Genomic DNA, 27576 nt, shown 5'->3' on the forward strand with positions numbered 1-27576 from the left:
AGGAGCGGTGCGGGGGCAGGGTCAGAACCATAACCATATCCTAGGCCCCCAATAGCTCATCTGCAAGGACAGGTGATAGACTGGGAATAGGAGGAAAAAAAAGAAGAGATTTAGAGTTTGTTAGAGACATGCTAGGTGCCTTGGATGGAATTTCTGTCTACATAAAACCCTAAAATCAGTGCTCGTGAGACAGATAATGGCAACCCACTGCTGGACAAGCATTACTTTGTTGTTTCACTCTGTTTCTCATTTTTAGCTCTTAATTTGTTATTTGATTCCTTGATGTCACAGTATTATGACTGTATCTGCTTCCTGTATTTTTATTTGCCTGATGGCTGTTGCCTGCCTCTGTGTGTGTGTGTGTGTGTGTGGGGGGGGGGGGGGGGGTGGTGGTGGGTTGAAATGTATTTAAGTAGGAAGCTCCAAGACCGTTTGATGTGAATGGTTTAATATTTTTAACTGAGGGATGAACCAGCCGGGCTCGGAAAGGGAGAGCGCTGGAGGAGGGAGAGGTTTGCTGGCCAAAAACCACAAATAAACGCCATCCCTTTAAAAGTACACGTGAGGCTGAGGCTGGTTGGGTTTGCCGCCACTTGTGGCGCCCTAAGGGAGTCGGGGAGGGAAAGCAGCTCGGCTTCCTGATAGCCGCCGGGCAGAGAGCGAGAGTCAGGCGAAAGCCGCAAGGTGCAGGCAACAGGACTGGGAGTGACCGGGCATTGATTGCTCTGTAAAGGTGAGGGACTGCGAGCCATCTCGTTGACTGAATAACTTTGACCGCACATTTAAAGCTGCCTCTTTGTTGATCTCTCTTGAAGCGCTTGTGTTAATCACCAGAAGCTACTTTAATTAACAGACAAGTGATACTTCGCCTTGCGTATCTGCTTTCAAATTTGGGATTGGTGTGTTTTTAGTGAGACAGCCCAAGCGTTGTCATAAACTTTCATCGTTCGCTTTTTTTTTTCTCTCCCCCTGTCAGCTCTACACGAGTTGCTGGGCAGGTTCTGTGTGCAGGACAGGTTAATCCACTGTTTTATTTCCCGGATAGATGAAGTTAATAATCGCTTGATTTGTACAGTAATTAAAAATAAACCCCTTTTTTAAAGGGAAGGGAGAAGGACGTTTACATCTGTAGCTCTGGGTTTTTTTTCCACAGTGTGTCTGCTACAGCAATTATTATAAAACAGCTGCTGGGTTATTTACTGTATCAAGTTTATATGAATATGTGTGTCTTTTTTCTTAAAAAAAAACCCAACTTGCATAGTGAACTAATAGCTTTTGAATGTTGAACATCAGCTATGGGAGTCACCATGAAATTGGAGGGGAGGGAGAAGAGAAAGTTTTTTTCAGTAACACCAGGTGTTGAAAGTTAACGGTTGTGTGGGTTTTGTTTGTCTCAAAAACTTTAATTGCAGAGCCACAACTCACAAGAGAGTTGGGAGTCCACATTGCAGCTTGCGTCTGCTCTGTCCTCTCAGCTGCTTGGAGCTGCTTCTTGCTTTAAACCTTAGTGTCCATTATTTTTTTTTCTCATTTCCTTCCAATTCACTTTCTAAAAATAGACTGATGAAATCTTGTTATGGATGGCCGTGCATCTTTCTTTATTAAAAACAGCAACATCAAAGCCAGTGGCCATAAATACATCTTCAAAGGAGCTCATTTTTAGGTTCAGCTTTCTCTGTCCTCCTACGTGTTATCCTAGATGGCCGATGGTGAATTGATTCCAAGCTAGGGTTTCAGAAGTTTGACTGCAAACTTCTTGTTGGCGTTTTTAGTTTCTGCAACTTGATGGTGATCTTGTAACCTATAACTGCTCTGTACCATATTCAGTGTTAAGTCACTACCCAAGAGGTGTCCAGTATTAATCCTCAGAAGGTAACTCTTAGAACCGTAGAAAGGTTGCAGTGCAGAAAGAGGCCATTCAGCTCATCTTGTCTGCGCCTGTCATAAAAAAAGAACTAAGAAACTAATTGCTCATTTTTAATCCCACTTTCCAGCATCTGGTCTGTAGCCTTGCAGGTTACAGAACTTCAGATGCAGATCCAGGTACCTTCAAAATGAGTTGAGTATTTCAGCCTCAACCACCAACTGAGGCAGTGAATTCCAGATGCCCACCACCCTCTGGGTGAAAAAGGTTTTCCTCATGTCCCCTCTAATCCTTCTACCAATCACCTTAAATCTATGCCCCCTGGTAATTGACCCCTCAGCTAGAGGAAATAGGTCTTTCCTCTATACCCTATCTAGGCCTGTCATAATTTTGTACACCTCAATTAGGTCACCCCTCAGCTTCCTCTGTTCTAAGGAAAGCAACCCAAGTCTATCCAATCTCTCCTCATTGCTGCACTTTTCAAGCCCTGGCAGCATTCTTATAAATCTCCTCTGTACTCTTTCCACAGCAATTATGTCCTTCCTGTAATGGGGTGACCAGAACTGTACACAAAATTTCAAAGTTACTAGTCCAGTGATAATACCACTGCCTCCCCCAAGCAGTAGCTCTGTTTTTGTCTCCACAGATACTGCCAGACCTGCTGAGGATTTGCAGCATTTTCTGCTTTTATTTCCAGTTTCTAGCATCCATAGTGTTTTGCTTTGGAGAGTAAAATTTTATTTTAGTTGTTAACCTGTAAAAAGGACCATAGTTCATTCTCAGCTGATGGTTTAGTAAGTGAAGACTGTTTCCCTTTTGCCCTAGCTTTTTTAAAACCATTCACAACTCCCTAGAAGTTACATAAGAAAAAAACAAAACACAACAATCCCTTTATGGCATCAACGCCCCCCCCCCCACCACTTCTCGGTAAGCGTCTCATTCCCCATAACTATAGTGTGTTATAAGGATACCAATCACTCATAAGGGATTCTGCAAAGATGCTGTGGGTTCATTTATTAATTCTAGGCACATGGGAACAGATATACATGGGGCAGAAAGCTTGAAGACATCGGCAGCAGGGCTGTGTCTGCTCCAGGCTGAAGTAAAACTGAGACTGAATCATATGACATGACACCCTCCCCAGTGATGGCATACTGCTGTACCTTAATGGCATATTACACAACGACCATCTGAGAATGCTGTGTAGCTCTAGTTCTGGCCTCTTGTGCACCACATTTCCTGCACTCCGTTATTGGTGGCCGTGCCTTCAGCCGGCCAGGCCCTAAGCCCGGGAATTCTCTCCCTAAACCCGTCTCTCTTGTCCTTTTATAATTCTCTGTATTTGACCAAGCAATTGGTCATTTGTCCTAATGGGACCTCCTTTTTACTCAGTCTCAGTTTCTTTTTGTCTCATTATGTTCCTGTTTTACTACGTTTCAAGGTGCTACAAAAATGCAAGATGTTGTTGTAGGGCAAAGGATATTGTCATAATGACAGACTTTTTCACTGCATGTGTAAGAGATTGTGGGGTGTATTTCGAGCAGCTCCCCAGAACTAATGCCACACATTTTAAAATTTAGGCACTCAATGAGCCCTTTATTAAACCTCCCGAGTGTAGGAAGCTCAATGTACTGGAGGACTGTTCTGCAGTGTCGTAACAATGGAGGATGCAGATTTAATTTCCCACTTATTCCTTATGTGGAAATCAAGTGCACCCACATGATTGCAAAAATTAAAGACACAAATGTTCCCAATCTGCTTTGTCTACCTTGTAGTATCTAACTCAACAGGATCTTTTGAGCCCTGAGAACCACACCGCCTTGGCCCTGTAATTCTCATGATAGTAAATGTACACTTTAGTGGAAGATAAGAGAGCTGTTAATGATCTGGAGATGAACTAGGTTTTTAAAGTGGAGACTTGTGTTTCTTTACTAGGCCACTGGTTTAGAATAGGGTTCTAGAATAGGGTTTTAGAATAGAGTATAAAAATAGGAAAGTGTTGTTGCAACTGTACAAGGCATTGGTGAGACCACATCTGGAGTACTGTGCACAGTTTTGGTCCCCTTAATTGAGGAAAGATGTAGTTGCACTGGAGGCGGTTCAGAGGAGGTTCACTAGATTGATTCCAGAGATGCAGGGGCTTGTCTTAGGAGAGATTGAGCAGTTTAGGCCTATTCTTGGTAAGAAGGATTGTTTAGATCATTTAGAAGGATGAGATGAGATCTAATTGAGGTATTTAAGATGCTAAAGGGGATAGACAAAGTAGACATGGAGCAGATGTTTCCCCTTCTGGGGCATTCTAGAACAAGAGGCCATAGTTTTAGGCTAAGGGGTGGTAGATTTAAATCAGAGATGAAGAGGAATTACTTTTCTCAAATGGTCGTGAATCTGTGGAATTGACTACCTCAGAGTGCAGTGGATGCCGGGACGCTGAATAAATTTAAGGAGGAGATAGACAGATTTTTAATTAGTAATGGGTTGAAAGGTTATGGGGAGAGGGCGGGAAATTGGAATTGAGCTTGAAATGAGATCAGCTATGAGCCTAATGAATGGTGGGTCAGGCTCGAGGGGCTAAATGGCCTACTCCTGCTCCTACTACTTATGTTCTCTGTGTGGAAGAAAATATGGCTGTTTGAACTGATAATCAATCAGCGTTATGTGATCTGAGCATTACTTGTGGTCCAAAGCATGGACAATCTGTCCTTCAAAGGCCTAATTTTCATTTATATATTTTTTTCTGTTTGAATTTTGTGTTCTAGGGGGTTTGGAAAGAGCTGGTGCCTCGTTGTTGGATAAATCCAGCAATCCACGACCCTGAGATATGTCAACATCAAACTAATGAAGTGAGGATTTAAGCTTTGTGGAGAACGTATTGACTATGTGCAATAGTGTTTCTTGATTCAGAGAGGGCTTGACACAATAGTTGCTGAGAGGGTGTCCCCCCTTAAGGGGGAATCTGAAGTAGGAGGCACAGTTTCAAAGTTATGGGGTAGGGTCATTGAATATATTCAAGGCTGAGTTAGTTTTTGATCTACAAGAGAGTCAAGAGTTATGGATGAGGGAGGGCAGGTAGAAAAGTGGAGTTAAGGCCACAATCAGATCTTTTTGAACGGCAGAGCAGATTTGAGAGGCTGAATGGCCTACTCCTGCTCCTATTTATTGTAATCTTGTGAAACTAGTGATAGTGAGTTGGCAGCCCGTGATACAACTCTCCTAGTGTTTATTTCCGTAACTTTTGTTGAAAATTGGGTGAGGTGATGCAATTTACCCCAATATGTGGCCCTGAGGCTAAGTAGTGAGAACTTATGTGGCCCATAATGACAAAAAAGCCTAGACACCCCAAAGTAAGAGGCAGATGATCATTAAGGATTAAATATTTTCACCCATACCACTGGGGAGTGCACATATCAACAAATGAGGGGTGATAGCAAGTACCTCTGGGTCACTCATGGAGAAGGGAGAGTTGAAGAATGGAGAGTGCAGCGAGTGGAGCATAGCCTGTGTCTACTTTGGGCAAGGACCCACTCATCCCACCTTAGTTCATGTCTTCAGTGATTGCTGGGCAGCTCAGCATAAGGGCATTCATGTTAGATAGCATGATGTCTACCCCTGAAACCCTGCTGACTGCAAAATCTGTGGGGCTCTTGGGGTTGACTGAGGATTTGCAGGTGGGCCTCCAAGGTTGACTTTAATCATCCCTCCTATGGGAACGCTTTGATTGCTGGTCTGCATTGGAAGCCCGAAGTACACCATCACCCAGGCCAGATTCGTGGCTCAGGGGCCTCTAGCTGCCTCTTACTTTTCCAGGTTCATTGTCAGCCCTAGCTCTTGTTTGAGATGGACCTGTGCAGAGTGCTCCTAGGTTATGCAAATGGCTCAGGGTGGAACAGCCAATAATGCCCATGTGAATGATAGGAAGAGAGCCTCATGAACATCAGTCCCACTGTTCCCGAGTATCTTGCAGTTCATGGGCATGACAGTTGGATGAAATGAGGATGTTTGCTTGTTAAATGCCTCTTATGCTCCATATATTGCCTGGATTTTAAAATTCATATCTTTTCTTTCAAATCCCTCCATGGCCTCGCCCCTCCTTAACTCTGTAACCTCCTCCAGCCCTTGAACCTTGTGAGAATGTTGCATTCCTCCAATTCTGGCCCCTTGCACATTACTGATGTTAACTGCTCGTACTGTTTATTCTATCACATTCTTAAATTAAGAAAGATCCCAAGAGAGCATGTGACGTAACAAGTTAGCGTCTAAAGCTTTCTGTTTGATCCCTAGGATTGCTACCAATTATCTTGTTATTGGGGAAGTAAAGGTTATCCCCTGATTTGTTAATTTAGTTTATTTGATTGGACTCAAAAGAGTTACACTCCATGTTGCAGGAAGCTAAGAATTAGCCACAGGAACAGTTTGCAACCTTGAATCCAAGGTAAAATACATCAAAACCCAAAAATATAACATCTCTCTCTCATAACCTTCTCAACTTCGAATGACTGAAGAGTAAACACCCCACCGTATCAAGTATAAATGACAGAATGGGTTTCCAAAAAAGGAACAGCAGCTCACACTATTTTTACACAATCTTTAACTCGTGTTTCCTCCCTATTACAGAAAGAGTGAAAGATGTGACATTTCATTAACTTGACTGATAAGATTGTGCTGGACTGGACTGGTGATAATGCCCTTAAGCCCATATGTGGGAATTCACATGACCCACGGGATCTAGATCACACTGTGGTCCAGGTGGTATGAGCAGAATTGACAAACTAAAATTGCTAAATATGTATCACCGCCCCTGCCATTGGCAGCCTTCAAGTGCCTACGCTGTAAACTCTGGAATTCCCTCCTTAAACTTCTCCACTTCTCCACTTCCCCACCTTTCTCTCCTCCTTTGAGATTCTATTCAAGTCCTACCTCTTCGACCAATTTTTTTTTGTCATCTGTCCTATGTGCCTTAGTATCAATTTTTGTTGGATAGCTCTCAGTGAAGCACCTTGGGACGTTTTGCTACATTAATGACACACTAATGCAAGCTGTTGTTACTGACCGAGGATATGGAAATTGGGATTAAAGGCAAACCATTGATGTTCATCCAGGGCCAGGTCAAGTTTATCAAACAGATATGAGACCCCAGCCCTGCTCAATATGTTACCCAATACTGCACCTTCATTTGACAGACTTCAAAGCAAAGCCAGGGGCGCATGTTAAGTAGTTTCTATTGCAACCCAAATGTGTTTGCATAAAATAGTGCCTTTTTAGAAGTCACCTTTTGCATACCAGATCACAGTGAATATTTTTCATCCTTGGAAAGCAAGCCGGCAGAAACTAATTTGAAGCGACCAATAGATATTTGAAATTCCACCATGGCAGATGGTGAAATTTGAATTCAATGAAAAAACCTGGAATTAAAAAGTCTCATGGTGACCACGAAACCATTGTCAATTGTTGTAAAAACACCTCTGGTTCCCTGATGTCCTTTAGAGAAGGAAATCAGCCATCCTTACCTGGTCTGGCCTACATGTGACTCCAGATGCACAGCAATGTGGCTGACTCTTAAATGCCCTCTGAAATGGCCTAGTAAGTCACTCATTTCTCAAGGGCAACTGGGGAAGGGCAATAAATGCTGGACCAGCCAGCAACACCCACATCCCATGAACGAATAATAAAAAGAAAGATATTTGAAAATAAGTTTTGTATGATCTGAACAGTGGCCAAATTTTTAATCAACCTAAAAGCTATTAAAGGGTCTGAAAGGTCAAGTCGTGGACCTTTTATGGATGGAAAAATGCTTTGCTCTGGCTGTCCAAGTGTCAGGTGTGGCTTGGTTGGTAGCACAGAGGTTGTCAGAAGGTTGTCTGTTCAAGCCCAACTTCAGGAACTTGCACTTCATAACAGAGGACTCAGTGCTCCACAGGCTATTCAGCGGGGGGAGGGGGGGGGGGGGGGGGCGTTGGTGGTGGTGGAGGAGGAGGAGGAGGAGGAGGAGAGAGAACGACACTGAGATAAGTATCAACTACTGCTGGAGGACCATAAACTCGATGAAAGATGCTCTTTGATCTGCCCAAATCTTGCTGATCTTCGAGTGCAAGGAGCTGTTGATGGTTGAGTGCAGACTGGCACATTACAAGGTCCAGGATGACCTGCCGAGGGATGCACTAAAGATTGGAGTGGCCACCACAAAAGATCAATGGGAATAAGCCACTGTCAAAAGTCCTCCTGCCTTAGTACACCGAGGGGCTGGAGCCTGTGGAAGATGGGCTGTATGCATCAGAGAATGTTTGACATGAACTGCAAATGTATATTGTAAATATAACCTGCAATGATAAGTGTAGTGATGTACCTCATACCGTATTGCGCTTTACACAGTTCAAATTTTTACCTTACACAATGTACTTTTACAAATTTTAGGAATAAAATATAGTTTACAGTGCAAATTGAGGGAATTTAGTCTGACCTTCAGTTTACATTGATGTACATTAATGTAATCACATCTCTTTTGAGTGTAAATGCATTCGGCTCCATTAATTCTTCTCACTCAGGAAGATTGCCCTAGCAACAGCGACTGACTGAAAATATCAAATGGGTTTAAACCAGGGGGTCTTAGACCCATAAATTTAACTTTATAGTTAGTGATGTGGACCCTTTAAAAGTGAGCTATTAATAAAATGTAATCTTTACAGAGTGTTTAAAAATTGAACAATGCGTCGTTAGAACATTATTGATGTAACCATCTACTTTCCATTTAGATGTTGGGCTCAGTTAGTAGCACTTTGGCTTCTAAGTCAGAATGTTATGGATTCAATGCAACAACTCGCATTTATATTGCACCTTTAACATAGTAAAACAACGTAATGTGCCTTATCAGACAATTCGACACTGAGCCATGAGAAAATATTAGGACCAGTGACAGAAGTATGATTTTAAGGACTTGAAGGAGTAGAGAGGGGTGGAGAGGTTTTGGAAGGGAATTGCAGAGCTTAGAACAGAGACAGTTGAATACATGGTTGTCAATGGTGGAGTGAAGGAAATTGGGTGTGCACAAAAGGCCAGAACTGGAGGAGCACCAAGATCTTGGAAGCTTCTGTGGACATTAGCACATATTATAGTGACAAGCCAATGGGTGCATTCATTGTTGGGTGAGATTTTTAACTGAAGCCCCATTTCTTGGTTCAGGATAGGGCATTTTAAAATCCCATGATACTAGTTAGAGAAAAAGGGTCTCTTTGCCAACGTTCCTTTCTCAAATAACACCAAAAGAATAAAATAGATTAATTTTTTTTTGCTTATCTAACTGTTGTATACAAAATGGTTTCCACAGTCACTGCACTTCAAAGTAATCCATTGTTTGTAAAGCACCGTGAGCTGATAGTGTGTTGTGATGAGATGATATATCAATGCAAGTCTTCCAACCTTCTTTCCTTAGACCATGAACAAGAAATAGATTTGAAACAGGAATAAGCAAGTTGTAGATTTCACTGGAGCATTCAAGCTACTTGGGATGGATAATTCAAGTAGGCTTGATGGTGAGTTAACCATACCTTATGAAAATTAGTTGAAGATAATGAATGAAGTTTTCAGTACAACATAAATGACATGCCCTTTGCATAAGATACATGAAGATAAATAGTGAGGAATGTTATGGTACAATTTAAGTATTGCATATGTTATCTTAAGTTGGACACTGAGTTATCCAGGTGGATCAAAAAGAACCTATGCAAATATATAGTAACATTAGGCCAAAGGTGAATGAAAACCTAAATAACAAGGTCTTGAGTTCCATAAGATTAAAGCAAAATACTGCAGAAGCTGGAAATCTGACATAAAACAAAAAATGCTGAAAAACCTCGGCAGGTCTGGTAGTATCTGTGGAGAGAGAGAAAAAGAATTAATGAAGAGTCATACAGACTTGAAACGTTAAATCTGTTTCTCTCTTCACAGATGCTGCAAGACCTACTGAGTTTTTCCAACATTTTCTGTTTTTTCTCTTGAGTTCCATGCTGATGACCCCAAGTCTAATATTGCAACATTTGAGCATGTAGAAATTGACAGCCATGAAATGACTTGTCCATCAAGCTGTCCCTCACTCATGATGGCTGAACATCATGGCTAAAAGTTTTCTCCCTGTGCAACCCCCTCACTCTCTTCACCAACAACCATGTCATGACCTGGGATAGGGGACAAAAAAACCAGGGGTATTAAGGGGAGAAATACCCTGGAAGATTGCTCTCCAACCTCACCCCTTAACCCTGGGTGATTGAAACCAGTCCTGGGGTATCAGCTGGGACAAATGTCATCAATAATGGCACTTCCCTTCTTTATGATACAATCTGTGTCCCAGTCAAAACCTGACCAGCCCAGCAATCTCTTGCAGGTGTAATTTATGCATCATGGCTGCTGATAGAGGTCATCAACTAGATTCCCAATTTCTATACCACTACTCTCTGTATCATGGATTGATGAATGACTGGAACCTTAGTTGTCACTTGTCGTTTTCCAAGATGTTGCAGTGTGGTGATTTTTTTTATTTAAAAACATGTTTATCTGGTTCTGCTCTTGTTACATTCCAGAAGTGAACTTGGCTTGGGACAACCTTCAAGAGGCCAAATCAGTGGTGAGTGCACTCTCCTCAGAAGGTGACATAACACATTATTGAATGAAACAATTATTTCTACTCCCACAAGGGATATAATAGGGTGTAAATTTTCATCTTCGCATCCCGCCCCACCCAGATGTACTGCCTTCTATAGAAACTGCCCAATTTACAATCCATAGAACACAGATATTGTGGCAAATTCCAAGTCCCTCATTAAGAATTTCCTCTGATTATGGAAGGAATATCAATCTACCTTAATATGCCAAAAACACCAATCTCATCCCAACCTTTTAATATCTTTTAACTGTTTAAAATGCTGAAACAAATCAATTCCCCCCCACCTCCCAACCTAACAGAAAGGGAAAGAACAGCGGAGTGGGACTAATTGGATAGCTCTTTTGAAGAAATGATGGACTAAATGTTCTCCTTCTGTGCTGTATGATTTGATAATCTCACAGAGCATTCCAGGTAATGTCATGTGAGATCAGGGTGAAAACTACATAAAAGAATTTCTCTTTAACCTATTCCATCTCTCTCTTGTAAATTTGAGGATTGTGTAAAATATTAACCCAGTAAACGTGTGCATTCAAAAGGATAACATCTCTTCTGAGCAATGTACTTGGCTTTATTGAGCTCAAGGGGGTCAATGGAAAACCCTTTGACATGTTGTACATAGATTCCTAAAAAGCATTTGACAGGTCAGAGGCTAGGAATCCTGCAACGAGTAACTAACCTCCTGACTCCCCAAAGCCTGTCTGATATCTAAAGGCACAAGGCAGGAGTGTGATGGAATACTCCCCGCTTGCCTGGATGAGTACATCTCCCACAACATAAGAAGCTTGACAACGTCCAGGAGAGAGCAGCCCGCTTGACTGGCACCACATCCACTAACATTGTCTCCCTCCAGCACCGATGTACAGTAGCAGCAGTGTGTACCATCTACAAGATGCGCTGCAGGAATTCACCAAGGCTTCTGAGACAGCACCTTCCAAACTCACGACCAGTACCATCTAGAAGGACAAGGACAGCAGATAGGAGTTACCCTCCCAAGTCACTGACCATCCTGACTTGGAAATATATCACTGTTCCTTCACTGTTGCTGGGTCAAAATCCTGGAACACCCTTCCTAACAGCACTGTGGGTGTACCTACACCACATGGGCTGCAGTGGTTCAAGCAGGCTGTTCACCACCGCCTTCTCAAGGACAGCTAGGGATGGGCAATAAATGCTAGCCCAGCCAGCGAAGCCCACATCCTCTGAATGAATTATAAAGAAAAATCCACACCAAGTCTATTAGTTTTCAAGGAGGTGGGGCATAATGGGTAAGGCTGGAAATGCTTAAGAAATTCACTGAAGGGAAGAAAGCAGTGTGTACTAGTTCGAGGAGCTATATGAGGGTCAACAAAGCAATGGGATGCCTGAGAAATCATTGTTGAGAGAACTACTGAGTGCCATTCAGGAAGGTCACTTGATTCCAAGGGAGCAGTGCAAGTTACTCCTTTGCTCGCTGACCTACACAGGCTTCCAATCTGGCAATGCCTTGATTTTTAAAAATCATCTTCCTTGCTTTCAAATCCTTCTATGGCCTCATTGCTTCCTTTCTCTGCAACTTTTTCCAGCCCTACAATTCTGACCTCTTGCACAACCTTGATTTTAATTGTTCTACCAATAGCAGCTTTGCTTTCAGCTTCCTGGGCCCTAAGCCCTGGAATTCCCTCATGTCCACTGTTCTTTAAAATGCTCCTTGAAAACCTACCTTTTTGACCAAGCTTTTGATCATCTCACCTTTTATGTGGCTCGGTGTTAAATTTTGATCGCTAATGCCCCTGTGACACTTGGGATGTTTTGTGAAGTTAAAGGTGCTGTATAAATGCAGGTTGTTGTTGTTGGCTCCATGGCCCTTAATGCGTTTGCCTCACAAAAATGTTTCGATCTCAGTTTTGAAATTTTAAATGGACCACAGCCTCAACAGAATTTTTTTTCGGAGGGGGGTGGGGCGAGTTCCTGATTTCCATTATGCTTTGGGGAAGAAGTGTTTCCTGACATCACCCATGAATGCCCTGGTTCTGATTTTAAGGATATGCCCCTTGTTCTGGACTCCCCCAACAGAGGAAATGGGTTATCTCTCTCTTCTCTATCAACTCCTTTTTAATCATCTTAAATACCTCAATTAGATAAACCCTTAATTTTCTGTACTCGAGGAATACAAACCCAATTTAGGCAACATTTAGCCCCAGGATCATTCTGGTGCATCTGTGCTGTAAGTCCTCCAGGGCCAGTATAATCCATATGTGTGGTACCCCAGAACTGAACGCAATAATCCTGATGCGGTCTAAACAGAACTTTATAAAACTGTAGCATAACTTGCTCCTCTCTATGCCAGCGGGGCGAACAAGAACTGAGATGGTTTATATGACTTGTAAATTTGTAAGAGTTGGTAAGTATTTTGATTTGTTCCAAGTATTCAGTGTTCTTCTTCAGCCAATGAAGCAGTTTTTATGTATTAATTGTAATAGGGTCAGACTAACCCAGCCTTGCAATCTAAGATAACAAATGAGTCAAAATGCTAAGCTTCAGAAAACAGTGTTACTGTTGCAGACAATCTGTCAGGTACCCTTAACCTATAATGAAGTGTGTATTGTGTGGAGTAGCGATTATATTGTCTAAATTATACTCCACAGCAGGTCAATAGCTGCTGTATGTTAACTTGAATATAAACAAGACTGCTCTTGCTCACTTTTCTGGACTTTGGTTTCTTGGCAGAATTTGCAACAGTTGCTTGCCAGAACCATGTGACTCAATCGCTGTACAGTAGTTAAACCTTTCCTAGGTTTTTGTTAGGTACTTAGGTTGGGACCACTCAGACTGATTTTTCATTTTTATTTTGTCTCTTCGTCTTCTGCCTCCTCCCCCTCCCTCCTGGCCTCCAGCGGTGGGGTATGGTTCCACCAACAGCATCTTCTCAAGTGACTATTCTTCACATGTCTACCAGGATTGAGAGTGTGGGTGAGCTATTTGACTGCAGGAGGTGCAACAGTTGAGACCAGAATGTCGTTGCTCAGTTTACACACGTGCTCAATCTCTCATAGGACAATGGTTAGAAGGGGAAAATCTAGTTAGTTTATTACTCACTATGCGATTGCTCACCTGACTTCATATTGGTGGTGCGAAGGCTCATTTTGATACACCCCCAACAACCCTGTTGGATTACATAGAATGTTCAGGACAGAAACAGGCCATTCAGCCCAACTGGTCTATGTTCCCAATCCCCCCTCATCTAACTCTAAAAGCATAACCTTCCATTCCTTTCTCCCTCATGTACATATCTGGCTCCCTCTTAAATGCATCCATGCTACTTGCCTCAACTACTCCTAAGTTCTGCGTTCACACCATCCTCTGGGTAAAGAAGATTCTCCTGAATTCCCTATTGGATTTATTGGTGACTGTCTGATATTTATGGCCCAGTGTTTGGGTCTTCCCACATGTAACATCTTCTCCAGGTCTGCCCTTGTTAACTGAGGAATCAGATCTGGTTGCTCCTGGTCCATATGGCTGAATAATCAGGGAGTGTGCAGCCCACCGGCCAATGGATTATTGATTTCTAATTAATCCTCTACAAATTATTATTATACTATGATTAAAAATTTTGAATTCATTTAGAATGCAGTTATAGTCCGTAAAGGTATTCAATAGGGTAAGCCCAGATAAGCTATTTCCTGTGGTGGGGGAATCCAGAACAAGGGAGTACAATCTTAAAATTAGAGCTAAGCCATTTAGGAGTGAAATCAAGAAGCACTTTTTCATGCAAGGGTCGTGGAAACCTGGAATTTATCCAGTAAGGTCGTCAAGGTGTAGGGAACAAAAGGTGCATGTAGAACATAGACCAGTTGGGTAATTGGAGCTGAGGTGCAGATCAGCAATGAATGATGGAACAGACTGGAGGAGCTGAATGTTCCATAACCTCCTGCTGGCAATGATGAAAACCTCTATCCTTAATTCAGATTCCCATTTTTCTGTTCTCATGTTCCTGTCAACTTGGCTCCTCTCACACTTTGGAGTTCCTAGCAGTTGAATAAGAAGCATCCACCGTTGCAATATCCCATTCTCCCCTCAGAATTGCAGTGGAAAAACTGCTGAAAAGTGGGGTAAATGGCATTTACACCATTTTCCCAACGTTCCTGCCACTCTTCACGGTGGATGAGCATAAATTCTCCCTCCCCTATCCACATTGAACATGGATCCACTATTGTAATGGAAGCTTCAGAGCTGACCACTGCAGTAATTGAATCTATCTGGAGGCTCTCCAATCCTGCAACACCACTTCTTTGAATATGGTGCATCATGGGGAATCCAGCCCATACATTGTGTTGAATTAGTTTGGAACGTGCAAAGAGGGGGCTCTGCGCTGGTAGATCACATTGTCAATAACAGAAACATTTGATCAATCCCTTGCTCTGAAATCTAGCCTCTGGTTTCACCCCAAAGGAAAGTCTTTACTCAGTTGTGACATTCTCATTCTTGTTTTCCAATGCCTTTGGTGACTGTTTCCCCTCCCTACAACCTTCTGAGAGGTCTGTGCATCCCTCGTTTTAATCACGCCACCATTGGTGGCCATGCCTTCAGCTGCCTAGCCCTTAAATTCCGGTAAAAGCGAAATACTGCAGATGCTGGAAACCTGATACAAAAATTGCTGGAAAAACTCAGCAGGTCTGACAGCATCTGTGGAAAGGAAGACAGAGTTAACGTTTCGAGTCCGTATGACTCTTCATCAGAACTTTGATGAAGAGTCATGCGGACTTGAAATATTAACTCGGTCTTCCTTTCCACAGATGCTGTCAGACCTGAGCTTTTCCAGCAGTTTTTGTTGCCTTAAATTCTGATGTTTCCTTCCTAAGCCCCACCCCTTTTCAATTCCCCTTTAAGATTCTACCTAAAACCTACCTCTTTTAATATCTCCTTATGTTGCCATATTATGATGTCAAATTTTGTTGGTTAATGCTGCTGTGAAGTGTCTTAGAACGTTTTACTATGTTAAGATGCCATACAAATTCAAGTTGCTACTTACGTGGATACATTTCTCAAATTCCAACTCATTCCATGGGATCTTTCTGGTGGTGATGGATTATTTGCTATCACTCTGCATCTGTCCCTAGAGTACCAGCATGGACTGGTTGGGCCAAATGGTCTTTTCTGTGCCATACATCCTATGTAGCATGTGCTAGAGTTAGTCATTTTTTATAAACCACCCTGGGTTCTGCCCTGAACATTTAGCTTTTTGCTTCCTCTTTTTCTGCACTTGTTAAGTGTTTCCAGCATTTTTCTAAGGTAAAACTCAGCAGGTCTGGCAGCATCGGCGGAGAAGAACAGAACTTCTGTTGAAGGGTCATGAGGACTCGAAACGTCAACTTTGTTCTTCTCCGCCGATGCTGCCAGACCTGCTGAGTTTTTCCAGGTAATTCTGTTTTTGTTTTGGATTTCCAGCATCAGCAATTTTTTGTTTTTATCTTTCTAAGGTTTTGCTTTTCTGTTTTTGGATGTCGTTCTCTTTCACTGTCTTTGTGCTATGGTAATTATATGTCATTCTACCTGTCAGCTGGTGAGCTCTATCCTAGCTGGAGGTGTTGACTTAGCTCCGCAAAGCAATAAAAATGAAATAAAAACAGTCATTTAAGATTTCCAGCATCCGCAGTTTTTTTGTTTTTATTTAAGCCACCCTCACTGGTTTGAATGGATCACGTTTACTTTCTTCATTTAGAGCCACAATATCATCTTCCATTGTGTGCAGTAATTGTCCACTAATTCAGCTTTTACTTTGTGAATGGTTCTGTTCAGCTGATTGAATGTGTCAAATGATCTGAATTTATAATCATCAGTGTGCCCAAAACATCTAATTATATCTGTAATCGAGTAACGCATCTTCCAGCTGCACGCACTTCTTTTTCATGTCAAATGACTGTGTTCCTGTTTCTCTCGCACATTTTTTTTTGCCAATTTTCGATTATAACTTCCAAGGTTTCCTAAGTTCTTATTTATAATGTAAAGCTATTAGGCTGTAATTGCACCCTAATTCCGGGGGTTGGGGGGGGGGGGGGGAGGTGGGGGAGGTTGGGAGCAAAGAGGGGAAGGGAGATGGACAACAGCAATGAATATCAATTTTATATTTTAACTTCTTAACTTCCTTTTCAACTTTCTATGTTACAACACTGAGTGCACTTCATAAAAAAAGTACTTAATTGACTGTAAAGCACTTTGAGACAGTGCTATATAAATGCAAGTCTGTCTTTCTCGTTTTCAAATCTTCTCTATCTCCCCCAACTGGCAGGAGGATGCAATTACAACGTGACAGGTTTACGCACAGTTTTCATTATTGTATAAATGTGGACATAAGACTTGCATTTATTTAGCACCTTTCACAACCACAGCATGTCCTAAAGCACATTGCCGCCAATGAAGTACTTTTGATGTGTAGTCACTGTTGTAATGTATGGAATATTGCATCCAATTTGTGCACAAGAATGTTTCACAAATTGCAATGTGATAATTGACCAGATAATTTGTTTTTATGATGTTGATTGAGGGATAAATATTGGCCAGGACAAATGGAATAATTCCCATGTTCTTATTTGAAAAAGTGGGCATAAAATATCTCATTGTGTTAGAGAGGGAGGCAGGACTTTGATTTAATGTCTCCTCTAAAATATGCACCTCTGGCAATGGAGAATTCCCTCAGTGCTCCACTGGGAGTGTGATTTTTTTTTTTTTTTGAAACCTGCTCGGCCTTGATATTGGCACTTGAAACCACAATATTCTGACTCGAAGGTGAAAGTGCTACCAATTAAACCAAAGCTAACGTACAAATGGAAATGCAAAAAACAGCAGGTAATATATGACTGAATTATATCTACTGACCCTGATCCCAGCTATTCCCCTTTTTAGTTGAAGTGGGGTTAAAGGAAGACTACATTTGGAGCTGGACTTTCACTAAGGTGACGGGTATTGGGAGTCAAGAATTTTCCCAAATCTGTGCTCCCATCTCCGTCCTGGAGAAGCCTGCCCACCTTATTATCATGTCGGATAGGTGGGCAAGGGCTGGAGACAAACCCACCATCTCTGGAGGCAGGCTCGAAGCAGCAACGGAGGTGGGCGAATAACAAGGTCGGCAGATTGGAAGGCTCGCCTCTGTTTACTGGAATGTCGGCCCAGTTGTATCATGGTTGTTAGGCTCCCTAGCCCTTGTCTCCCTCATTCCCCTGACCCTTCATGCCCCCGTACCTTCTCAATGCCTCTATTTTCTCCTATGCTCACTCACCCAGTATGCACTAGGTATACAACCAATGAAGCATATAATAACCCAGGCAAGTCTTTGAACTACTCATGGGGGGGAAAGAAAACAGCCATTCAAAATTTCCTTTGATGAACAATGTCCCTCTTACCTTCTCACAAAGCTGTTGATCAATCACAGGCAGTGAAAGCCCCATTTGAGGAAACCTTTAATCCAGTTCACACCTCTTAACCTTGCCCAAATAAACAAACAGGCATCAAAAAAATCTTCTAAGGAAGATCAGCTTATTACAAGATAATAAAGATGTCAATCGCACAAAGCTAACAGTCCCTTTCAAGCTTTCTAAACAGACCCCTGCTGAGCTGGGTCCATTAGACATTCATAATGAGGCCTATGGAAAAACTGATTTCTGGCCATCTGCTCTGACTGCTTCTGTGGATACAGTTGCCAGTATTGTGGGGATAATTTCTTCAATTATCTTGTTTGTTCTCAGTTACAGCAGATTGAAAACAAGTTGCACTTCGAAGAGGAGGATCCCTTTCTGGAACCAAGCGTCCGAAAACATTTGCAGTCCGAGGCATTTGGTGAGATCGAAGTGAAGGAGGTTTCGTAGAATGATACAATATGGAAGAGGCCATTTGGCTCACTGTGCCTGTGCCAAACCTTTGGTGGAGCTATCGAATTAATCGTACCACCCTGCCCTTTTCCCCATAAGCTGTTTCTTTCTCTCTATATTCAAGCATTAATGCAGTTAATTTTTGAATGTTACTATTGAATCTGCTCCCATCACCCTTTAAGTCAGTGCATTCCAGATCACACCCAATCACCTTAAATTTGTGTCCTCTGGTCACCAACCCTCCTGCTAGTGGTTATTTACTTACCCTTCATGAATTTGCACACCTCTATCAAATCTCCTCTTGAGCTTCTCTGCTCCAAGGAGAACAGCTTTAGTTTCTGCAGTATTCTGGCAAAGCATTTTACGACTGAGCAGAGCTACAGCACACTTTACAACTGGGCACAGTTGCCGGGTGTTTTGCAGTTGTACAGGACCTGATGGAAAGGGGTGTATTGCAATAGCCTGAAAGAGTTGGGGTGCCTTGCTGCAGATGATGCATTAGCAATATGGTAAATGTATTCTAAAAGGAAAAGCATTACTAGTTCACTACGCATAGTGACAACAGTGAGTTTTTTCTTCGCACCTATCAGCAGAGAGCCAAACTGATCTTGGTTAGTCCAGTAGAACCTGTTGAGATTGCACTAGCTTGGCCATCTCCCAGGAGGTGCATGCATGAGCTCCTTCGCCAATCAGTTGGCATTAAGCTAATGCTATTTATGTGCATATAGTAGGGGGAGGCCATTTATCCCCTTGAGCCTGTTCCGCATTTAATGAGATCATTGCTGTTCCGTGCCCTAATTCCGTATGCCAGCCTTTGCTCCATATTATCACCAATTGCCTTTGCGAAGAGTGTTCCAAATTTGTACCATTGTTTGTATTTAGAAGTGTTTCCTAATTTTTCCTAAAAGGTCTGGCTCTAATATTTCGGCCATACCTGCTAATCCTAGACTCCCCAAATACCAGAACTAATTCTTTCTCTCTCTCTCTCTCTCTCTCACTACCCTATCAGTTCCCCTTAATACCTAGAAAACTTTAATCAAATCGTCTTATAGGTTCGGAGAGATACAACAATCTCTCCTCATAAATTTAGCCTTGAACTGCAGGTATCATTCTGGTAAGTCTAAACTCACACCCTCCAAGGCCACTATATCCTTCCCAAGATGTGGTACCCAGAACTGCTCACTGTACTCCAGGCTGGTCTAGCCAGAGCTGTTTGTAGCTGTAGCATGGCGACTACTTCTATACTCTGCCCAAATGCTGACGCTGACCCACGGTTCCATGATCTCCACCATGGGTATGGTGGGGCAGGCAGGTCCCCAGTCCACCCCAGCTGGGCCAGGGATCGAACCCTGTGCTGTTGGCACCAAACTGAACCACACTAGCCATCCAGACAACTCCTTCACATGGCTGACCAGGAATCTCTCACGCTCTGAGCACCTGCCATTGGTGTATGTCAGAAGGATTTGTAAATTGATACTCGACCTGTTTCGCTGCATTATAAATCCACCTTCTTTGGCCATCAAGCCCTGGAGTGGAACTTGAACCCAAAGTTTCTGGCCTAGAGGTAAGGAGGCTACCACAAGACCTCCAGTATAACTTCTAACCCATTGTACTTTAGTTTTCTAGATATAAAGGCCAGCAGTCTGTTTGCCTTTCTGATTATCTTCTGGACCAGTTCATGGCATTCTAATAATCTATGGAGCTGCATCCACAAGTTTCTCTAGGCTCCCACTGTTTCTAGCTTTTCACCATTTAGAAAGTATTCTGATCTATCTACTTTAGGAGCAAAGTGGATGATGTCACATTTGCCTATATTGAAATCCATTTGCCACAAATTTGCCCATTCACTTAACCTATCAATATCTCTTTGCAATTTTATGCTTCCATCTACATTGATTACAATGTGCCTTTCTTCATGTCATCAAATTTAGATATGCTTTTTTATTCTTTTATGGCATGTGAGTGTTTGCTTGGCAAGGTGAATATTTGTTGCCCATTTCTATTCGCTCTTGAGAAGGTGGTGGTGAACTGCCTTTTTGAACTGCTGCAGTCTATCTGGTGTGTGTACTCTCTTTGCTGTTAGGGAGGGAGTTCCAGGATTTTGATCCGGCAACAGTAAAGGAACAGCAATATAGTTCCAAGTCAGGATGATGTGTGACTTGGAGGGAAACTTGCAGTTGGTGGTGTTCCCATGCAACTGCCCTGTCTTTCTAGGTGGTAGAGGTTGCAGGTTTGGAAGATGCTGTCAAAGAAGGCTTCACAAGTTGCTGCAATGCAGCTTGTATAAGGTACACACTGCAGCCACTGTGCACCAGTGTTGGAGGGAGTGAATGTTTGTGGATGTAATGCCAATCAAGTGGACTACTGTACCCTGGGTAGTGTCAAGCTTCTTGTGCTGTTGGAGCTGCACCTATCCAGACAAGTGGAGAATATTCTATCACACTCCTGACTTGTGCCTTGTAGAGGGTGGACAGGCTTTTGGGAGTCAGGAGGTGAGCAGAATTCCCAGCCTCTGACCTGCTCTTGTGGCCACAGTATTTATATGGCTAGTCCAGTTCAGTTTCTGGTTAATGGTAACCCTCAGGATGTTGATGGTGGGGGAGTCGGCAATGGTAATGCCATTGAATGTGTAGGGGAGATGGTTGGATTGTCTCTTGTTGGAGATGGTCATGGCCCAGCACCAGTGTGGTGCAAATATTATTTTCCACTTATTACCCCAAGCCTGAATATTGTCCAGTTCTTGCTGCATAAAGACATGGACTTCAGTATCTGAGGAGTCGCAAATGGGGTTGTGCAATCATCAGTGAACATCCAATGTGACTTTCCCATCATCTAAGCCATTAATACGTTGGGTGAATAGTTGAGGCCCTAACACAGATCCTTGTGCAACATCACTCGTCACATCCTTCCAATTAGAGTACCTGTCCATTATGATTAACAATGTAGTGGTATCAGTGCTTCAAAACTTCAAAATCCACTGGGAGCGTAGCAAGGAGCTGCCACAATGTCAGGAAGTGGAGATGTAACTAGGCTCTGCTGCTAGTGGTGCACCAAATAGATTTGTCATTTTAAAAAGTGGGTATTAGACACTCTGGGGAATATTGCGATGGCTTCTTAATTGAGATGGAGCTGGCTACATGGCTGAGTAAAGGTCAGTTTCATTGGCTGTTCAGTGTGAAATGAATGATAATGCCAGGGACAAGTACTGCTTGGTGGGATGGGCTATAAATAATCAACAGGTCCAGGAACATAATGGACTGGGGCATGTCAGGACTTGTTCTGGAGTAAACTGCTCTGCAAAACAGCTGACCTGTGGTGGGGGGAGAGAAAGCATTTTAGTGTATTTTCTTTCAAGGCTTGAAGTGAAAGTCTAACTGATGTTTTGAAAAGATCAGCCATTAATTTACACTGATTGCAGTTGAAGATTTGGTTGAGTTGACTTATAACAGAAGGCTTTTGAAATGGTTGCCATGCCGATAAAATATGCTGTTGGTGTGTTGTAGGATGTGGTGTGAAGGGAGCTGGCAACATTTCAAAGCAAGGTGCTTCTCCACAACAACCAGCTTCCCTAAGAAACTGTGGACCAGACGAGCACAGTACCCTGAGTGCCAGGTGGACTCCTTCCTCAAGCAGGTAAATGTATTTTATATTGAAACTCTTCCTTACAAAATTGAGAGGGAAAAGTCTGAAATGCAAGAGTTTGCAAATTTGGCGAAGGAATTATAGAATCTTAGAGTAGAAGTTGGCCATTTGGCCCATTGTGCGTGTGCCTGCTCTTTGGAAGAACTATCTAATTAGACACCCCCTCCCCTGCTCTTTCCTGTAGCTCTTCAGTGTGATCCCTTTAACTGTAGGGTTTAATTGTGTTATTATACCCTTTATTATTAAAAAAGAAATGCAGAGTGTGGGGTGGGACTGAGACACGCAAGCAACCACAGTCTCTGGTTTTATCCATGTTCTTTGCTCAGTTCACAGACATCAAATGGGGCAAAAGAGGGTGCTAAAACTGTCCTTCATTCCTCTGGACAGGGAAAGGGAACAACAGATTGAAAGAAAATTTTACGATTCTGGCTTCTCTATCAGGGATTGCATGAGGGTGTCATGATTTTGTGTGATAGTTTGAAGGGATGACTGCAGTTTGTGTTACGTCTCTCCCAAATTATATTTTGTTTAAAGTTCTTAATTTTTGAGCCCTGATCACATTTTAGAAATTATAGAGCAGAATAGACTTTTTGACACAACTAGTTCATGTTGGTGTTTATTCTCTACGTGAGCATAGCCCCAAATATAAGAACATAACATAAGGGAATAGGATCAGGAGTAGACCATTCAGCCCCTCAAATCTGCCCCACCATTCAATAAGATCATGGCTGATCTGCCCCCAGCCTCAACTCCTCTTTCGTGCCAGCTCCTCGTAGCCCTCAACTCCCCAATATTTCAAAAATCTATCTACCTCCTCTTTAAGTACTTTTGATCTACCACCCACAATCCTGTGGGGTAGAGAATTCCAGACATTCACTACCCTCTGACGGAAGAAATTCCTTTGCAGCTCAGTTTTAAATGACTGTCCCCTTATTCTGTAACTATGCCCCCTAGTTCAAGATTCCCCCACTTGTGGAAACATCGTCTCAACGTCTACCGTGTCAAGCCCCCTCAGGATCTTGTACGCTTCAATAAGATCATCCCTCATCCTTCCAAACTCTAATGAATAAAGGCCTAACGTGTTTAGCCATTCTTGATAAGTCAACCTCTTGATCCTAGGAATCAGCTTAGTGAATCTCTTTTGAACTGCCTCCAATGCCAATATATCCTTTATTAAATACGGGCAACAAAACTGTACACAGTACTCCAGGTGCGGCCTCACCAACACCCTGTACAGTTGTAACAAGGCTTCCCTATTTTTAAACTCCAACCCCCTAGCAATACAGGCCTAAATTCCATTTGCCACCTTAATTACTTGCTGCACCCACAGCTTCCTGCCTCCTCCCTGATTTAAATCCATGGTAGGAAGGCCCATGGTTGACCTTCCTTGCCTATTGCCAACTGAGGCTCTGAAGTGAACAATTAATGATGTCTTAAGGACCTCATCCTGCTGCCATTGTGATTAACCCAGCTGCAGGTGGGCTTGTTGCTATTCGGCGTGCACAGCAAATAAACCCATGTGGCTTGCTTGTCATCTCTCCGGTGGTGTTGGGGTGGAGGGTTGGTCCCTCCTTCAGTGCTTCATTGAAGGATCTGGCATTGGGAAGAGGAGTGGGGTGGTCCCACTGAGAGTCACCCCCTGATCTTTCTTCAGCCCCGTCCCCCACTACCAAACACCCTCCTACCCTGTGACCTCCAACCCATGAGACCTCTCCCACCATTACTTATTCACTGTATGATCCCGGGCCTCCTGTTGGTGTATTTCCTGCAGCAGCCACCGTCTGCCTCCCTATTGCGCAGCTGAGAAAGACCTTTGACCACAAGTCCATCAGGCAGTGATTGGCACGTAACTTCCTAGAGGCTCTGTGGGAAAAGGAGATGGTGGATCCTGTTGGCTGGTTCCCCGAGCAGACTGTCAAAGTCACATGGCAGCATGCCTCATCGCCAGAACTTTCCAATAAGCACCAAGATGTAGCTTGGCTGGTGGTGAGAAAGTCCCTCCCCGTCAGATCCTTCCTATACACCAGCATTCTCACTCCCTCCACACGTTGCCCTCGATGTGGCTGCGGTGGGGAAGAGACCATTGTTCACCACCTTGTGGAATATGCCTTTGCAAAGAAGGGAGATGCAGTTGTTTTCGCCGAGGTTCATCCCGAGCAGTTCTGTGACACAGGACCCTGTGCTCCAAGGGCTGTTTCCCAGAACACACGCCAAGACAAACATCAACTGCAGCTGGAGGATCATCAGCTCGGTGAAAGGCACTCTTTGATCTGCCAGAAATCTGTTGGTCTTCTAGTGCAACGAGTTGTCTCTGAACGAGTGTTGCAGACTGACATATTCCAAGGTCTGGAACTATGTGCTGAGGGACGCAGTAAAGCTTGGGGCAGCCACTGCAATGGGGAAAGGTCGCTGTCTAAGACCTTTCAACCACAGTGCGCTGAGGGGCTGGGAATTCTATAGACCACTTGGGCTGTATGACTCTCAGTGAATGTATGCAGTGAATATTACATGTATCACAATTGTATTGAAGCACCTCTGAGTGCAACATGATCTATGTGGACAACTTAAATACCATTGCACTGTCTGACTGTCTGCTATGACCATTTTGAAATGCCTGTAATGTTCCTTTGATTGTATTGAAGCACCTCAGGGTGTGACATGATCTATGTAAAAAACTTGAATATTATTGTACTTTGTGACGGCCATTTTGAAATGTTTTGTAATGTTCTTCCAGATATTTTATGAATAAAATATATTTTTGCAAAAAAAAAGCAAAGGCGATGCTGGCCTGCCGTCAGTAGGTGTGACCTCTGTCCCCCCTGAGCTCCTGATTCTGGGGAAAGGCCCATTGCTGGTCTCTCCATTGTCTGATTGGCTCATTGTTCTGTGGGCCTTCTCCCAAAGGAGACAATGCAGATCTCTTGCTGGCACTCTAGCTGGCAGGCAAGAGCCTCTTGCCTACACAAGGTTCTACCCAGGTGGAGGCATCTGCATTCTTGATGTTGGAGCCTGGCTATGGGGCTGCTATTAAACAAAAGCCCCCAAATATACTCTGCATGACCTCTAGGATTGGAATCTGTCTAATTACTTCCTGTTGCTTTGGGATGCACTGAACTAGTAATCCAGAAACCTAGGCTAATGTTCTGGGGACTTGGGTTCAAATCCCACCTGGGCAGTTGGTGGAATTTAGATTCAATTAATAAATCTGGGGCCAGAATTTTACAGCCCTTGGGGGCGGGGCTGTGAAATGTGGCAAGCCATTCGAAAGTCCATTGACTTCGGGGAGACTGTAAGATCCCATCAATGTAAAATTTCGCCCCTGGAATTGAAAGCTAGTCTCAGTAATGGTGACCATGAAACTGTCATCAGTTGTGGTAAAGACTCACCTGGTTCACTAATGTCCTTTAGGGAAGGAAATCTGCCATTCTTACCCAATCTGGCCTAAGTATGACTCCAGGTCCACAGCAATGTGTTTGTCCTCAGAACTGTTCCATTCTAGGGCAATTGGGAATGGGCAACAAATGCTGGCTTTGTTCATGATACCCACATTCTGTGAAAGAATAAAAAAAACTTGTCATAAGCATAGGGTGGGAAGACATTTTGCTGATGTACTTTAAAAAACCTTCAACGAAAACTAAATTTATTTATGCAAATATCCTCAGTTCTTTAAGAAATTAATCTTAAACTGTTCTTCAAATTCCTGAGCAGGACAAATGACAGCGGAAATTTCAATTCCTCATTGGAGAATTGTCATTCTTCGAAAAGAATGTTCTGGAATGAGAGAACAAACCCCTTGTACAATGATATCATTGACCAAGATGTCCCACTGTCTCCAGTTAATAGGGCAACAGGAACTAGCAACCAAGATCCAAACTGTAACCTGTCAACTGGAGCCATCACAACACGATCGCATGTATTGGGTAATATGGATATGATGGAGAGTGATTGGTTCATGGCGAGTAAGGAGGAGGCTTGCAGTGGCTTAATACCATTCTACCAATGTCATCTTGAGGGAATGCCTCTCATTGGAAATGAGAGTAATTTGGCACTTGACCATTCTATCAAAAGACGGATCTTGCAGGAGAGGATAAGGTCTCCATCACCGTCAATTTGTGCCTTCCCCCCTTCTCCACCTGGAAGCCTATTAGCCCAGCTGGGACCGCAGCAGAGTAAATCTCCTGTAAACAAATTGGAGAAGCTTAAAGAGCGCATAATGAAACAGAGGAAGCTGGAGAAGGGTCAACAATTAGAGGGAATTAGTTCGGACCAAACACGTGCGGAACAACCTATCCCAGCTCTTGAGCAGAAGATCGGAGACCCTTTCAAAAATGGGACCATGAAGCATTTGATCAGGAAAGTGACCTTTGCCCCACCAGCACCAGCCTATAAAGGCAAGTAGCCATCTCATTGATTCATGGACTATCTGCATGTGAATATTTTGCTTGCGTGAAGTTGCCTCAGTATAGGAGTGAAATGACTGAGCAGGCTGAAGTATGACCCTTGTGACCAGCACGTAACTATGAATTTCCCTCTCCTTAACTCTCTCATCATTTCTCTTACTCCACCAACTCATGTAGTTATCTCTTGAGCCCATGTGCATTATTTGTTTCAGTGCTCTTTCCTGGTCATTTCATTTGTGTTTAATTCTGGCCTCCTTTTCACATCACTGATTTTAATCACTCCAGTGTTGCCAGGCGTGCTGTTAGCCACCAAGACCCGAAGCTTTGGAATTCCCACTTTAAACTTCTGTGCCTGTCCCTCCTCCTTGAAGGCACGCCCTAAAACCTATCCCTGTCCCTCCTCCTTGAAGGCACGCCCTAAAACCTATCCCTGTCCCTCCTCCTTGAAGGCACGCCCTAAAACCTATCCCTGTCCCTCCTCCTTGAAGGCACGCCCTAAAACCTATCCCTGTCCCTCCTCCTTGAAGGCACGCCCTAAAACCTATCCCTGTCCCTCCTCCTTGAAGGCACGCCCTAAAACCTATCCCTGTCCCTCCTCCTTGAAGGCACGCCCTAAAACCTATCCCTGACTACATTTTTGGTCACCTGCCCTAATATTTCATGTGACCTGATGTCAAATTTTGTTAACGTTCCTGTCAAGCATCTTGGGACATTTTACGACAATAAAGGCACTATATAAATGCAAGTTTTCATTGTTGTTGTTGCCATCAACATAATTCTGCCTGATTTCTTGTTCTTAAATTTCCAGTTTTTAGACCCTTCAACTGTGCACATTTTTCAGGATCGACCATATCAGTTCCGGGAGCTCTGGAAAAAATGTCACCAATCTGATACATTGTGTCTGTCCGTCTGTGTGTGTGTGTGTGTGTGTGTGTGTGTGTGTGTGTGTGTGCCCCTTTCTCTCCGCAGATGCTTCCAGTCCTGCTATGTATCTCCAGCATTTTCTGTCTTTTTTCTCAGAGATTTTCAGCATCTGCAGTCTTTGGCTTTGTATCAATTGCCGCCTTCCTCTCTTAATTTTTAAGACCTTGTTTGGTTGTTAGGCGCGTTTGAATGTGAATGGTGCAAAGTTGCAAGTTAGTCATTCATGAATTGTGAAATAGCTTTGGTCATAAA

General features: G+C 43.1%; 1 protein-coding gene across 2 annotated transcripts; it reads left to right on the forward strand.

Annotated features, from left to right (window-relative positions):
* The first annotated feature begins 607 nt into the window (after positions 1 to 607).
* LOC121280786 lies at positions 608 to 27115 on the forward strand. 2 transcript variants are annotated; one of them, XM_041192984.1, is made up of 7 exons: positions 708 to 733; positions 4624 to 4707; positions 9291 to 9390; positions 10435 to 10478; positions 18236 to 18326; positions 21862 to 21991; positions 25709 to 27115. In XM_041192984.1, exons 3-7 carry the CDS (start codon positions 9366 to 9368, stop codon positions 26397 to 26399), a joined length of 981 nt encoding a protein of 326 aa, XP_041048918.1. In that variant the 5' UTR covers positions 708 to 733; positions 4624 to 4707; positions 9291 to 9365; the 3' UTR covers positions 26400 to 27115. The 2 variants fall into 2 exon arrangements, with proteins under 2 accessions (XP_041048917.1, XP_041048918.1); XM_041192983.1 differs by lacking the exon at positions 4624 to 4707 and having other exon boundaries at positions 608 to 733.
* Positions 27116 to 27576: the final 461 nt, after the last annotated feature.

This window comes from Carcharodon carcharias, chromosome 8 (assembly GCF_017639515.1).
Source record: "Carcharodon carcharias isolate sCarCar2 chromosome 8, sCarCar2.pri, whole genome shotgun sequence".
Taxonomy (NCBI): Eukaryota; Metazoa; Chordata; class Chondrichthyes; order Lamniformes; family Lamnidae; genus Carcharodon; species Carcharodon carcharias.